Raw genomic sequence first — 14,936 nt, forward strand, 5'->3', positions numbered from 1 at the left:
TGAAGTGTCAGTCAGTAACCTGAACTCTGCCTGGAGAAACCTGTGGCCAGCCTGTGTTCAAAGAGAAGAACACCTGATAATGGAGTCCAAGTCATGAAGGACATTATGGCAGCAGCTAAGGCCCTGGACTTGGAAGTGGAAGAAGATGTGGAGGAGTTAAGAGGAGCATGAAATGCAGCTGACCATGGAAGAACTAAAGGAGCTGCATAAACATCAGGTTGGGGAAATGGAAAAAAATTTTTCCTCAGAGGAGGAGAAAGAGGAAAACATCACCAAAGGTCCAATGTCTTCAGCTACTATCAAGGAGATTCTTCAGGACTGGAAGAAACTTCACAACAGGGTGTTGGAGTGGCACTCCAACACAGCTGAAGTGAACAGAGTGGGGGGGACCTCTACAATGACATAGCGCTTCACTACTTCAGGAGCCTCCTTAAAAAGAGAGAAAAGCAATCAACACTGGATAGATTCTTCAATGCTAAAAAGCAGAAACAGGCAGAAGAACTTGAACCTGAAGCTTCTGAACATGAAGAACCTGTAACCACGAAGAAGAATAAATAGTGTATGTAAATGGTGGCCTTTTTTTTTTGTGGGGGGATCCAGTACCAATTAATTTATTTCCCATAGGATACTATGGGAACTTGTGTTTCGTATCACAAACTTTTCATACCGCAAACTGGTTTGTGGAATGAATTAAGTTCGTGGTATGAGGCCCAACTGTACTGTCAAAGAATTGTTTGGATCATGTGTTATAATCGTATGTCAAGGGATAGGTGCAACACATTCCAAGATATAGGTGATACACATTCCAGGATACCTTAAAAAGAAACACGTTTATCTCTCTGATTAAATATATTGCACCACTGTATGTGCACTTGTGTTATCACTCTTTGAACTCTTATAGTATTTTATATTTATTTTCATTAAATTATTTAATATGTATATTGTTAACTGAGATATACCTGAATCCCCATCAGAAAATTCAGAAGAATAAAGCTGGAAGACACTCCTGCTTTCACTTGCCACCCTCTGTAATCCTTTATCTGCCATATCACTATATATATACAAAATAAATAAAATAAAGAGTTCATGAAAGAATTTAAGTTTTTAACATTTTGTAATGATTAATAAGATATCTTGTGGACATAAGTTAAATACAGAAAGAAAAAATATAAACAAAAAATTTTACCTGCATTAGTTATACTCCATTTTGTAATGTGAATGGTCAGGTGGGGAGTTTGAGACTTCACATTTTTAAAAGTTATAATGTAAATTCAGATAATCTATTTAGTACCTTCCACAGTCAATAATCCTATAAAGCAATGCAATGCTAAAATATCTTTTTTATTTGGAAATACTGTATTTTTTTAAAATAATTTTTGTGTCCCTTAAGTAGATGCACAGGCTAGTTTCATATCCCAGTCTTTATGAGTTTATAATGAATCTAGACACAAATGTATATCATTGATTGTTTTCTATCCTGTCAATAATTCTATGCCTACTGTAAAATTAGAGTATAGTTACAATTCTGGACAATTTTGACTAGCACTATGACTATAATCGATAACATTTATGAATATGAGCATTATACTTATGCACAGAACTGTGCATAAATTTCTCTTTAATTTTTTTTTATCAACAATATTACACATGATATAAAACTAAAATATCAGAACTATAAACCTAAAATATAATTTTTGTAATGGAAGGGTGGGGTTTTTTTTTTTTTTTTTATTAGTTGTTGGCGCATTAGCTTCTGTGGCCATATTGCACCACCCAAGGTTTTTGCATTTTCTACTCTGATCCAAGCCCGAGGCTGGATTCGAACCCGCGACCTTTGGGTTACCAGGCAGGCACTTAGCTAACCCGGTCCTCCTAAATTGTTATTGAGGCTAGGTCAGATGTTCCAGTTTTCAATGTCTTGCCTTAATGTCTCAAGTCTTCCAGAACACATAAGTGCCTCAACTTTTTAAACATAATGGTTACCTATCAGTTTTTAATCATCTCTATTTGCATGAATTCATTTTCAATCTCACACTAGATCTAGCAAACACAACTTTATAAAAAACATTGACATTTATATTGCTGCAAAAACCACTTATGCATTTGAGTTCACCAAGAGCTGATTCTAAGAAAATAAAGCTGACAGCTAGGCATATATTTCTGTTCCTCCTCTTCTATATATAAGACGTCTTAGTGGTCAATATTTTGAGTGCACCTTTTTTGTGGACTAAATGGCAGAATTCCATGCAGACAGTATCTGCATTGTGTAGTGGGACATTCTATCTTGCTATCTCCATTCATCTTGCTGAATGAAGTGATGTTATTTTCGTCACTAGTTCATTGAACTTTGTAATTTTAAAAACTTTGTTCTTTAGAAGATATAAAGTACAAGTTACTAACATTAAAAATTTTTTGAAAAATTGAAAGCATTTTTTCTTGCAGAAGAAAAGCTAATGAAATTTATTGTAAAATTTTTTGAATCACCTTTTAAATGAAGCATACTTCTGTGTTATGCAGTGTACTTGAACTATTTAATGAGCAATTACTGAAACTGATGTTCCAAAAATTGCACAGTAGACGTCATGAATTATGTGCAGCAAATGATCAAAATGCTTAAATTATACATTGAAGAAAAATCTGTTCTCTGCTTGCAAAATTTTAACCAATCACAATTCAGGATGAAGAAATGAAATCATTTAAAGATAAAATATTCCATATATATATAAAAAAAAACAACTGCGAATACCTAATAAAAGAACAGAATCTTTTGATAAATTAAAATTTATGGAATAAATGAATCTTGGGTGTGCTTTTGAAATTCAAAATTGTTGAAAAATTATTATTTAGTCAGTTTTCTTTTCTAAAAAATTTAATTTTAGAACATTTGAAAGTGAAGAATGATGAAGGTTTAAGAGATCTTGTTACAGTTGGCAGTCAGCTTTTTTTTTTTTTTCCAAAGTTTTTATTTAAAGAGTAGACATCAGGAACTGAAAAATTATCTGGCTTTCCATTTGCCATTCTAGCACAATGGAAATGTTGAAAGAATATTTTTTTGAAATTCAAAATTATTATAATTGACCACACCTCACCTCTGTTAAAACAGTATCAAGTTCTTAAATTATATTAGAGAAAATATCTTTAATTCAGTTAACAGTTGTGGTGCCCCATAAAGTAAAATATTTGGTGCCTGTTGGGTTTCTGCTGAAGGTGCAGAAACTGATTGGCCAAATTATTTATACAAGTAAATTATACAGGTTGATATGGCAGGTAACATTTTAATGTATACAGTTTCATCTGGTCTTTCTCAAGTACATTCTTCCCTTCTGTTAACAAATGGGAGGGATTAAATTCTTGCCATCCCTGCCAACAATGCTAGTGTAGCAAGCAAAAGAGTTTTCTGCATCTGGATTTCTAATCCAAGGAAGATAAATACAGCTGAAGCTGCAAACTGTTGATGCCCTGTTTCTGCATAGTAACTTACTAAAAATTTATAAAATTAATTATTTAAATTTTTTTTTAATTTCACAAAAATAACAATATAAATATTTTTATTTTTATGCATTATATACAGTACAATACAATAAAATATTACTGATTGCTTTATTTTAACTTTTTAAACTATTGCATTATTGCTGATGTGTAGAAATTTTAATACAAATTTTCTTAATATCATTTAATTATTTTATTTTTAAATTTTATTTTATTTTTTTTTTTTACACAGGTTGCAGGTACAAACAGTGTAAGTCGTGTTTGGGTGCAGTTCCAGTTACTGTAGATGTGGGTCTAATACAGAGGACTCATGCTGGCTATCACACAAAAATTATATTTTCTTTGAAAATTCCTGGAATATAATTGTAACACTACATTAATTAAAATGTTTTGATTGCTGCCTCATCCTGTCATTGGTCAGGTGGGAAAAACCATCTGGTTGTAAACACTGTTAATACCATTGTTATGTAAATTTAATATGTAGAAATTTTTAATGATCAAAATATGATTTTAGAGAGAAATAACCACATATGAGATATGGTATTGGAGTTATAAAATAAATCAGCAGCCAAGGCTGCTAATTTATTTTATTGCAATACTGTGTTTTTTTGAGCACATATTGCCTAAACAAAGTGAAGTTCTCATGTCCTCCCCCCACCCCACTTTGTAAATCACTCTGAATTTAGTATTAGCCATATGGTGCAAGAATTCCCAAAGCTTTTGCTACACCAGCCAAAATAAATGAATAAATAAATAAGAACAATAAATAAAATAAAAGAATCCACTAAGTTGACTCCCTCCTTATATAGGTAAGCATTCAACTCGCCTTTGAATCTCCTCAAGCTGTCCATTTCAACTGCCTAGCCTATGGAAGCAATTTATTCCAGTGAACAACAGCTCACTGGCTAAATGAAAACTACCCGCAATATAGTCTAAACCTCTTCCATCATAATTTGAATTTATGGTCTCTAGTTCTGGAATCATATATAACTGAGAATTTCACCCTCATTTTACTTTCTGCCATCAGAGGCTTGAGCACCTCAATCAGGTATCTGCTAAGATGTTTTGTTATCTACCTAGGCATGTTAGAGTATACAAACATATTTAAAGCCTTTGTTCATATGGACATCCCTTTGCCAATCTCATGAGGCACACTGCTTGTCTTTGGACCCTTTCAAGAAGCTTGATGACTTTAAGTGAGGTCTCCACACTTGAACACAGTATTCCAAGTATGAAGTGAAGCCTTACAATTGCCATATAGAGTGGGATTATGATTTTCCTATCTTTATAAGCAAACGTACAATAAATCATCAATAGGACACAATGGGACTCCTCGCCACCTATCTACACTACTTGGAGAATGTTATGTCTGACCATGTTGTAACTCCCAATTTTGTTTTAAACTTATATTGTCCCAGCTGTAGCCATCAGCATCTGGTTACCCTAATATAGATTATTTTTCATACTTGACACTTTCAAATCTTGTAGTAATCAAAGCTGTGTAGGAATATTTCTCATGGATGGATTCCCCCACCGCCCTCTAGTCAAGTTTTAAAATGTAAAACGAAAAATTTTCATAATATTCAATTTTATTATGCATCCCATTTTTAATAACTTGAAAGTATAATGCACTACACACAAAAAATGTTTGACTTATTTTTCATGGTTAATAATACTACAGAATGATCCAAAGCTAGGATACCCAAAGTTTTAACCACATTTGATGCACAATGTTTCATATTACACATAATATATATATATATATATATATATATATATATATATATATATTTTTTTTTTTTTTTTTTTTCTTTATGGAAAAAATTAATGGGAACATTTACCTAAACATGTTCATCATGGCTTATACCACCACTTTTATGTAGATTCTGCTGTAAAAATGAAAAGTGCAATAAATTTTTTGGCGAAGGTAAAGAGAGCCTGCACGAGAATGACGAGAAACGTTGGATAACTTACGCGGAAAATTAGTTTCCTGATACGGCACTCTAGCACTGCTCACTCAGTAAACAGACAGTAGGTGTTATCGGTCTGGAGCAAAGTCGAAAACGATATATTGATTGACAGGTAGGCATGGCAAACGATGTGCTGATTGGTGCATGAACACAACACACGATAACATCGGTTTAGTATCACTTTAGCAGCACTAATGGTAACTTTTCCTAATCGCACTTGCGCTAACCTTTTTTCTCCATTACAATATTTCATAATGGTGAAAAAAAGGTCAGGTTACCTCAACTTGAATCCCAAAGCGCAGGGGGTAACCTAATCCTGAAGTGGAGGGGGTAACCTAACCTTTTTTCTTTTGAATCAGTCATATTTAGAAATACATTCATAAACAAATATATTTTTTATGACTATATTTTTATTTTCTTGTTCAATAATATGTCCTAATGGTGAAAAAAGGTCAGGTTACCACTACTTGAATCCCATGGGAGCTTGAACCCCTCCCGAAATGGAGGGGGTAACCTAACCTTTTTTTCTTTAGAATCATGGGTGGACTAGCACATAAATTTTTTATTAACAAAATATTAATTTTTTATTACTGTACTTTTAAAGACACTCGTGCAGATACGCAGGTATCATACGTCAATCAGCACCTTAAAAGATTCATCGCTGCTATTACCTGTTCACTGTTCATTACAAAACTTTATGCACCGTTCTTGGATAATTGGAATATGAAGAGAAAAGTTATCTGACTTTTCTCGTTGTTCTCATGGAGCCTTTCTTTACCTTAGCCAATTTTTCTTTTATATCATGATGCAGAGGAAAACTGGGAAATGATTGTGTAAAACTCAGTAAGTTCCTAATAATTGAAGGAATACCACAATATATGAGGGGCATTCAATAAATGATCTAAGGTACTTTCCATAGTTATATTTCAATGAACATGACACGGTCGAAGTGAGAGGTCCTTTAGGCACCTCAGATCACAACTTGGTGATTGTCTCTTCTCCAATGGAGCCTTTATCTCATGGTTATTCCCAACCTCGTATTGTTTGGCATTACAAGAATGCAAAATGGGATGACCAGCGAGATTCCTTTTCTTCTTTTCCTTTGTCGGATTACTGTTTCAAAACTTCTGATGTCAACGTTTGCTCAGATCATGTCAGTGAAATTATTCTTGTAGTAATGAAATCCTTTATTCCAACTTCAAATTCACAGAACCAACTTTTCATCTTCCTCATTTATTCATTCAACTGCCATTTTCTGGAACAACCTTCCTTCATACGTATTTCCTGAAAATTACAGTCTACAGAAGTTCAAATCCAATGTCAACAAATATCTTCTTTCATCTTCTCAACCTCCAACCCAAGCACGGTACTAAGTACTATAGGTTCTAATACTTCTCATGTTTGGGGTTTACATAAAAAAAAAAAAAAAAACATGTTCCTACATATCTCAACTTGAATCATACTAATTTTGATCCCACTATGTTTTAGGTTGTGCTGCTGTAACAGAAAGAAGGAAGACACCTTTATCAAATTATGGATTTGCTGAAACTGGAATATCATTCAGTTTCTCACCAAAGAAGGAAATGGGCCAAAGACCATTCATGAAAGGATGGTGGCTGTGTATGAAAAGTGCACCTTCAGAGTACCAGGTGAAATTCTGGTCAAAACAGTTTAGTAGGGTAGAGAGTCCATCGAAGATTAGCATTAGCAGAGGCTTACGATGCAAGAAAGCAAGCTTATGCAGCATCAGCAAAAAAAAAAAAAACCTCCCATTTCACCCCTCCATTCGTTCCAAATGCCAGTTAAGCTCAGCCTTAAATTTATTTAGGCTATCAACTTCCACAACAAAAGTCTGTTCCACCAATCAACCACCTGCTGGATAAAGGCAAACTACCACACATCCATTCTACAACTGTCTGTCCTCAATTTGAATCTATGTCCCCTCAGATTCTTTATCCGAGCAACAGCTTCCTCAACCTATTCAAGGCTTATACACCTCAATCAGATCACCTTGCAGGTGCCTACTCTCCAGGTGCTGCAATTTGCAGAACTTAAGCCTTTCTTGGTAACAGCACCGCTTTGTTCCCCTCACCAATCTTGTTGCCTTTCTTTGTACTTGTTCTACCAACTCTACATCCTTCTAAAATGAGGCCTCCAGACCTGTACACAGTGCTCTAGGTGTGGCCTGACCATTGCCTTGTATAATGGGATAATCACCTCCCTGTCCCTGCTAGCAAAATTCCTATATGTCATTGACAAGACTCTGTGACCTGCCCTGGCAACCCATCTGCACTGCTCAGCAAACTTCATATTTGACTGCACAATTACCCCAGGTATTTTTCACTTTTCACTTCCCTGAGTGTAGTACCACACAGCTGGTACATTTCTTTTGGGTTATTGCTACCCATATGCAGCACTTTACATTTGTCAATGTTAAACTTCAGTTGCCACTTCTCAGCCCATTTGCTCAACTTACCTAGATCCAATTGGAGTAGCATACTGTCTTTACTGTCATTAACAACCCTGCCAACCTTTGTATCATCTGCAAACTTGGACATTAATCCTGATATACCTTCATCAATATCATTGGTGAATACACAAAACAATAACGGGCACCAAACCCTGGAGAACTTCACTAATAACATTTATCCACGAAGAGCAGTGTCCATTGATTACCACACTATCTCCCACTCAACCATCCCTTTATCCATTGTAGCAACTTACCCTTAATGCCATACATCTCCAATTTGTAAAGTAGATTTGTACATACATATGATCCACATCCAGGAAGGTCTGTGACAGCAACCACTCCAGAAATGTGTCAAGACAAATGACACGTTTAAAGGTGTCCCAAATCTCTAGGGAATTTGATATATCTGAGAGAACAGTTATAGCCATCCTCCATAAACATTTGGGGATGACTAAGGTCAGTGCAAGACAAGTCCCCAGATTTCTGATTCCTGTGCAGAAGCAATTCAGAGTAGTGTTGTGAGCATTAGCATTAGTAGAGGCATTTGATGCAAGAAAGCAAGCTTATGCAGCATCAGCCAAAAAAAAAAAAAAAAAAAAACCCACTTCCACTTCACCCCTCTGTTCGTTCAAAACACCTGTCCAGCTGAGCCTTAAACTTATTTAGGCTATCAACCTCCACCACAAGGGATGGAAGTCTGTTCCACCAACCAACCACCCGCTGGCTAAAGGCAAATTTCCGCACGTCTATCCTACATCTGTCTTTCCTCAATTTGAATTTATGCCCTCTCAGGTGATTTTTCTGAGCTAGAGGAAGAATCCCATCAGCACTGAGCATGCTTAAACCATTCAAGGCTTTATACACCTCTATCAGATCACCTCGCTGGTGCCTAGTCTCCAGACACTGTAATTTGCAAAACTTAAGCCTTTCTTCGTAAGAGCACCCCTTTGTTCCATTCACTAATCTTGTTGCCCTTCTCTGTACTCGTTCCAGCAGCTCTACATCCTTCTTGAAATGAGGCCTCCAGACCTGTATACAGTACTCTAGGTGTGGCCTGACCATCGCCTTATACAATGGAATAATCACCTCCTTATCCCTGCTGGAAAAATTCCTGTATATCATTGACAATACTCCATGAGCTACTCTTGCAGCCCGTCTGCACTGCTCAGAGAACTTCATATCTGCCTGCACAACCACCCCCAAGTCCCTTTCATTCTCTACCACTGTCTCAGTGTAGTACCACAGAGTTGATACGTTGCTCTGGGGTTGCTGTTTCCCATGTGTAGTACTTTACATTTGTCAATGTTAAACTTCATTTCCCACCTCTCAGCCCATCTGCTCAACCTTTCCAAATCCTGTTGCAGCAGCATAGTGTCAGTAGTGTCCTTGACAACCCTGCCAACCTTTGTATCGTCTGCAAACTTGGACATTAAGCCCAATATACCATCATCAATATCATTTATAAATACAGAAAACAATAATGGACCCAACACTGAGCCCTGAGGGACTCCACTAATAACATCAGTCCACGATGAGCAGTGTCCATTGATTACCACTCTGTCTTCTCCCCCTCAACCACCCCTTTATCCATAGCAGCAATTTGCCTCCAATGTCACACTGCTCCAATTTGTGTAGCAGTCTTCCATGTATCAAAAGCCTTTCTAAGATCCAAGTATATAATATCAAAGTTATTCCCTGCATCCAGTTCTTTTGTGACTGCATCATAGTATCCAATCAAGTTGGTCAGGCAAGACTTCCCCTTAACAAAACCATGCTGTGTCTGAGCTATAACTGAAGTCTTGTCTAAATGATCCTGCAGTGCTTCTTTAACCAGTGCCTCCATTAATTTTCCTGGAACAGAAGTTAAGCTCACAGGTCTATAATTACTTGTGTCAGCCTTTGATCCTCCTTTGTGAATTGGGGTCACATTTGCACATTTCCAGTCTATGGGTACCTCCCCTGAGTCCAAGGAAGCTCTCATAATTATGGCTAAGGGTTTGCTTATTTCCTTTGCTGCCTCCTTTAATATAACTGGATAGATCCCATCCACCCCGGGTGCCTTTCTTGTGTTTATCTTCAACAGTTTCTCCTCCACTTTACTCCCAGTTATTTCAAGATTCTGTAGCTTACTGCTAGAGTTGAATACACCTCTGGCATTCCCCTCGCTGAATAACTCCTCATGTGTGAATGTCGATGCAAAATATTCATTTAGTTTGTTAGCTACCTGAGCAGGATCATCAACACTTGACCCATCAATATCAAGTGGACCAATCTGATTCATCCCCTTCCTTCTAGAGTTTACATAAGTAAAGAACTCTTTGCTGTTTTTCTTTGCATCCCTTGCCAAGGATTTCTCGTAATCTGCCTTCGCCTGCCTAACCTCCTTTGTAACTTGGTTGCATATCAACTTGTATCTATCATAGGCTTCTGTGTCATGTGTTAATTTGTATGTATCCCATGCATTTTTCTTCTCTGATGAGGAGAATTTAGAGCTTTATGTAAGGAATCCTGAAACTTTCATCTCCAGAACTGTTATGGGTGATGAAACATGGGTTCATCAGTTAAGTGTGTTAGTTGTCTGACAGCACCAGGAGTATTCCCCATCTCTGCATTGTGTAACACAGAACTCTGTGAAGGCCAGAGGTTTAAAAGTGTGTGGGGAATGGTTATATTGTGTAGTGTTGTTTCTGTTGTTCCTCTGACCATTTAGCCATTGGGCTCCCCAGTGGGACCCACCTTTGCCCACACTTAGCCCCAAGGAGGCAGGTCAAAGCATTCACTATGCCAGAAGGACTCAGTGGTTTTCAGTTACTAAAAATAAGAAATGTAGTTTGTAGAAATTTAGTAAATTTATATAACAGACGGTGATTTATTTCTAACTGACAATATCAAGCATTACTGTATTGTTGAATATTACTTTACAGCCATATTTTAAGCAAAAACAATGTGGAAAAAAAGGAATTTTTTAAAAATAACTAAATGCACAAGGCATAATACGTTAAGAATAAGAGTTTAATATCTATATAATATCGGTGTAGATACACCATAGATAACTCTTAAGAAACTATGATGGTAGTTTGGGAGGCATCATTTGCTCTTTATCTCATATTGTGCTCTTCCTTCACAACTTGTTGTGAAGGAAGAGCACAATATGTTGTTACTTATTCTCAGTGAGTACCACCACCCAGACAGCACCGTTTCAAAGCTATTGGCCTATCATCTTGACAGTCTTGCTGTCACATGTCTTGCTTTTAATTTTACATTCCTTTTTTCCAATATAATATCGGTGTAGATATTATATTGTATTGTGCTCTTCTTTCATGAGTTTCCATGGTATTGGACTACCTCGAATAATACCAAGGTACCTGCCCACCCACCAATGATAGGCCAATAGCTTTGAAACGGTGCCGTCTGAGTGGTGGTACTCACTGAGAATAAGTAACTATAGTCTTCTCTATTAGTGAAGCGTTACTTATTTGAGGTAGTGCAATACCATGGCAACTCATTGTGAAGGAAGAGCACAATATGAGATACAGAGCAAATGATGCTTCCATACTACCATCATAGTTTCTTAAGAGTTATCTATGGTGTATCTATTGTTCCTCTGACCATTTAGCCATTGGGCTCCCCAGTGGGACCCACCATTGCCCACACTTAGCCCCAAGGAGGCAGGTCACTGATATTATATAGGAAAAAAGAATATAAAATTAAAAGCAAGACTGTCTCTACTAAACCAAATTAAAAGGCCAGATGATATGCAAGATGTTAGCAATCAACTGCTGCAGAGTCCCTGCAATTTACTGCAGCACCATCTCTCTAAATCTGAACTATCATATGGATTTTCCAAATAGCAGCAAACAAATTAAAACTTCATCCTTAGTGGATTAGTACTGTCCACCTCTTTAAAGACCCAGATAAAACTATGAAATTTGTTTATTGCTAATGGTTTAATCATCATATTGTATATTTTAATACTGATAAGGTGTCACCTTTCAAAGTTGCAGAAATAGCCAAAGCACAAGAGTAAAGCAAAAATGTCTGAAGTGCCTTTACATTCTCTAAAAATCAGTGTGTGAAATTTAAGTCTCGACTGATCCAGCCAGTTTTATTTAAAAACAAGTTAAACTTAGAAAGTTTAGATTTTCAAAACTTTTTTTTATTATTTATTTATTATTTATTTTTTTTGATTAACTGGAGATGACACAACTTAAGAAGAATCCAACAAGGTGGTGTTAGAAGTTATAACCTCTCATGTCGAAATGGCTCAGGAAATACACTCTCATAAGATGCTCTACACCTTACATATCATATACAGTAAATAAAAGTTTTGACATACTAACTTTTGAATCATTCTGTGTAAGAATTGTAAAAAAAAAAAGTTAATTTTATAAGACTTATATTTTCTTTTCACTGACTTCTTTTTGGTATAGTTGCCTTTGCTTATCACTGCATCCATTTTTGAGGGCTATGACATAACCACAACTAAATACAACTTTGTATAATATAAAAATGAAAGACTATTTAAAAAAAAAAAAGAGTAATAGTACCACTTTAATTTCTTATCACTGCACTCCAATGCAGAGTACATGCACCTGCAACTTTTAGAGGAGAGGGAAAAATTAAGACTTAGAGATGTCGCTTTAGTGGAATACTCCAGACTGTTGTAGCAAATGCATACCATACACTGCAGCACATAAATTACTCCTGTCATTATGAAATGCAGTAAACTTAAATGTGAATTTGTGATATGAACAACTAATGAGATATTAGATTAAACACTTTCTTATCCAATACTTAAACGGATAATAACTGCAACAGTTTATACTTGTGAGCTTTTATTACTACCTACGGGTTTTCATTTAGCGATGAACACAACTTTTATTCCCAACCTCTTGTTGTTTGGCATTACAAAGAATGCAAAATGGGATGACCTGCTAGATTTTTCTTTTCCTTGGTCAGATCACTGTTTCAAAACTTCTGATGTCAACATTTGCTCAGATCATTTCAGTGAAATTATTCTTATAGAAATGAAATCCTTTATTCCACACTCCACTTTAAAATCTTGTCCTTTATCTAAACCTTGGTTTTCCAATAAATGTGTGAAGGCTGTTCATCAAGAGAAGAATGTTGCATAGAATGTAGGCAGAAAATGAAACAAGCCAGTTTCATTTTCTGCCTACACCAAAGCTCGCAACAATTGTAAAGCAGTTAATAATCAGTCCAAACTAGAGTTTGAACAGGCTAAGGGTAGAAAACTTGCTTCTTGCCATAATGGTAGCCGAGCATTCTGATCTCTTGCCAAAGCTATTGGCTGCAACTTCTGCCCACCTCTGTCCAAACCAGATGGTTCTGTTGTCACTTCAGCCAAGGATAAAGCTGACCTGCTAGCATTCCATTTTTCTTCCAGCTCATGTATTAATGATCTTGGTAAAACACCTCCCACCATTCCCAACACGTTCCATTCAATGCCTCCTGTGGTCTTCCGTCAAAAGGATATCAGAAGGATTTTGATGAATCTTGATGCTAAGAAATCTCAAAGTCCTGATTGTATTTCTCCACTTGTTCTCAAAACCTGTGCTCCTGAACTTACTCCTATTCTTTGCCACCTTTTTTCACTTTCTTATTCCAAAGGTGGTTTTACCTTCTGCTTGGAAATTTGCTGATATCCAGCCAGTTCCTTAAAAAGGGTGACAAATTCCTCCCATCCAATTATCATCCCATTTCAATTACTTCTATTCTTTCTAAAGTAATGGAAAAATCAATTAACTGTCAACTCTTAAACTATCTAGAAACATTCAGTCTGATCAACAATTGCCAGTATGGATTCCGTCAGTGTCGTTCCACTGGTGATATTCTGGCTTAAGTTACCCATTTATGGACAGATTCAATGGAAAAGTTTGGTAAAACACAAGCAGTTGCTCTTGACATCTCAAAGGCTTTTGATTGTGTTTGGCATAAAGGTCTTCTAAATAAGCTTCCATCTTATGGTTTGCCAACTGTTTTTTGTAATTGGTTATCCAATTTTCTCTCTGACCACTCACTGAGGGTGATGGTAGATGGCTCTCTATCTTCTAACTTCTCCACTAATGCTAATGTCCCCCAAGGTTCAGTTCTTTCTCCCACTCTTTTCCTCTTGTATATTAATGACCTTCCATTGACTGGAAATTCTATCCATAGTTTTGATGATGATAGCACATTGCATTCCACTTTCCAGTTTGAGAAACCTTGCCCTGTTCAATCAGCTTCAACTTCTCAAAGATCCACTACCAATTCTTTAAATGCCAATCTCCAGGTAATTCTCCAGGGGGGGCAAAGACAACTTAGTTGATTTCAATCCTTCTAAAATTTAGTCCTATCTTATATCTCGCAAAAAGGATTCTTTGCTCTTATGCTTACCTTTGGTTAACACTCCAATTTCTAGGCAAGATGATCTCTCTTTTGGGGATTACCCTGACTTTAATCTCTCTCTCTCTTGGCACAAGCACATTACAAATATTGCTTCCTCTGCATCTAAAAAACTTGGTTTTCTCTTTCGCTCTCGACGTTACTTTTCTTCCAAACTGCTGTTCACTCTGTACAAATCGCAAATCTGCCCTACCATGGAATATTGTTCCCACATCTGGGGCAGTGCCCCCAAAACCCCTCTCAGGCTTCTTGATTCCGTTTAGAAGAGGGCAGTTAGGTTAATTAATGACTCATCTCTAACAGAGTCTCTCCAATCTCTGTCTCATAGATGTACTGTTTCTGCTGCATGCCTTTTCTACACATACTTCCATGGGCACTATTCTTCTGAATTGGCTTCTATAATTCCCACTCTCTCTTTCAAAACAGTCCACACACGTGCTGTCACCAGCCAACATACATTTACTGTCCAACTTAAAACTCACAGAATCAACTTTTCATCTTCCTCGTTTATTCATTCAACTGCCATTTTCTGGAACACCCTTCCTTCATATGAAATTTCCTGAAAATTACAGTCTACAGAAGTTCAGGTCTAATGTCACCAA

At 36.5% G+C, this 14,936-nt stretch overlaps 1 protein-coding gene across 2 annotated transcripts in view; it reads right to left on the reverse strand.

The window, feature by feature from the left end:
* Positions 1-14,936, reverse strand: part of Ttc7 (tetratricopeptide repeat domain 7) — a 252,039-nt gene that overhangs the window by 71,769 nt on the left and 165,334 nt on the right. For both annotated transcript variants that reach the window (XM_090369480.1, XM_090369481.1), the window contains exon 14: positions 960-1,051. In XM_090369480.1, coding sequence (XP_090225606.1) covers positions 960-1,051 — 92 coding nt within the window. The remainder of the gene's footprint in view (positions 1-959; positions 1,052-14,936) is intronic.

The sequence above is a fragment of the Mastigoproctus giganteus genome, chromosome 3 (assembly GCF_048544385.1).
Source record: "Mastigoproctus giganteus isolate SK-2022 chromosome 3, ASM4854438v1, whole genome shotgun sequence".
NCBI lineage: Eukaryota > Metazoa > Arthropoda > Arachnida > Uropygi > Thelyphonidae > Mastigoproctus > Mastigoproctus giganteus.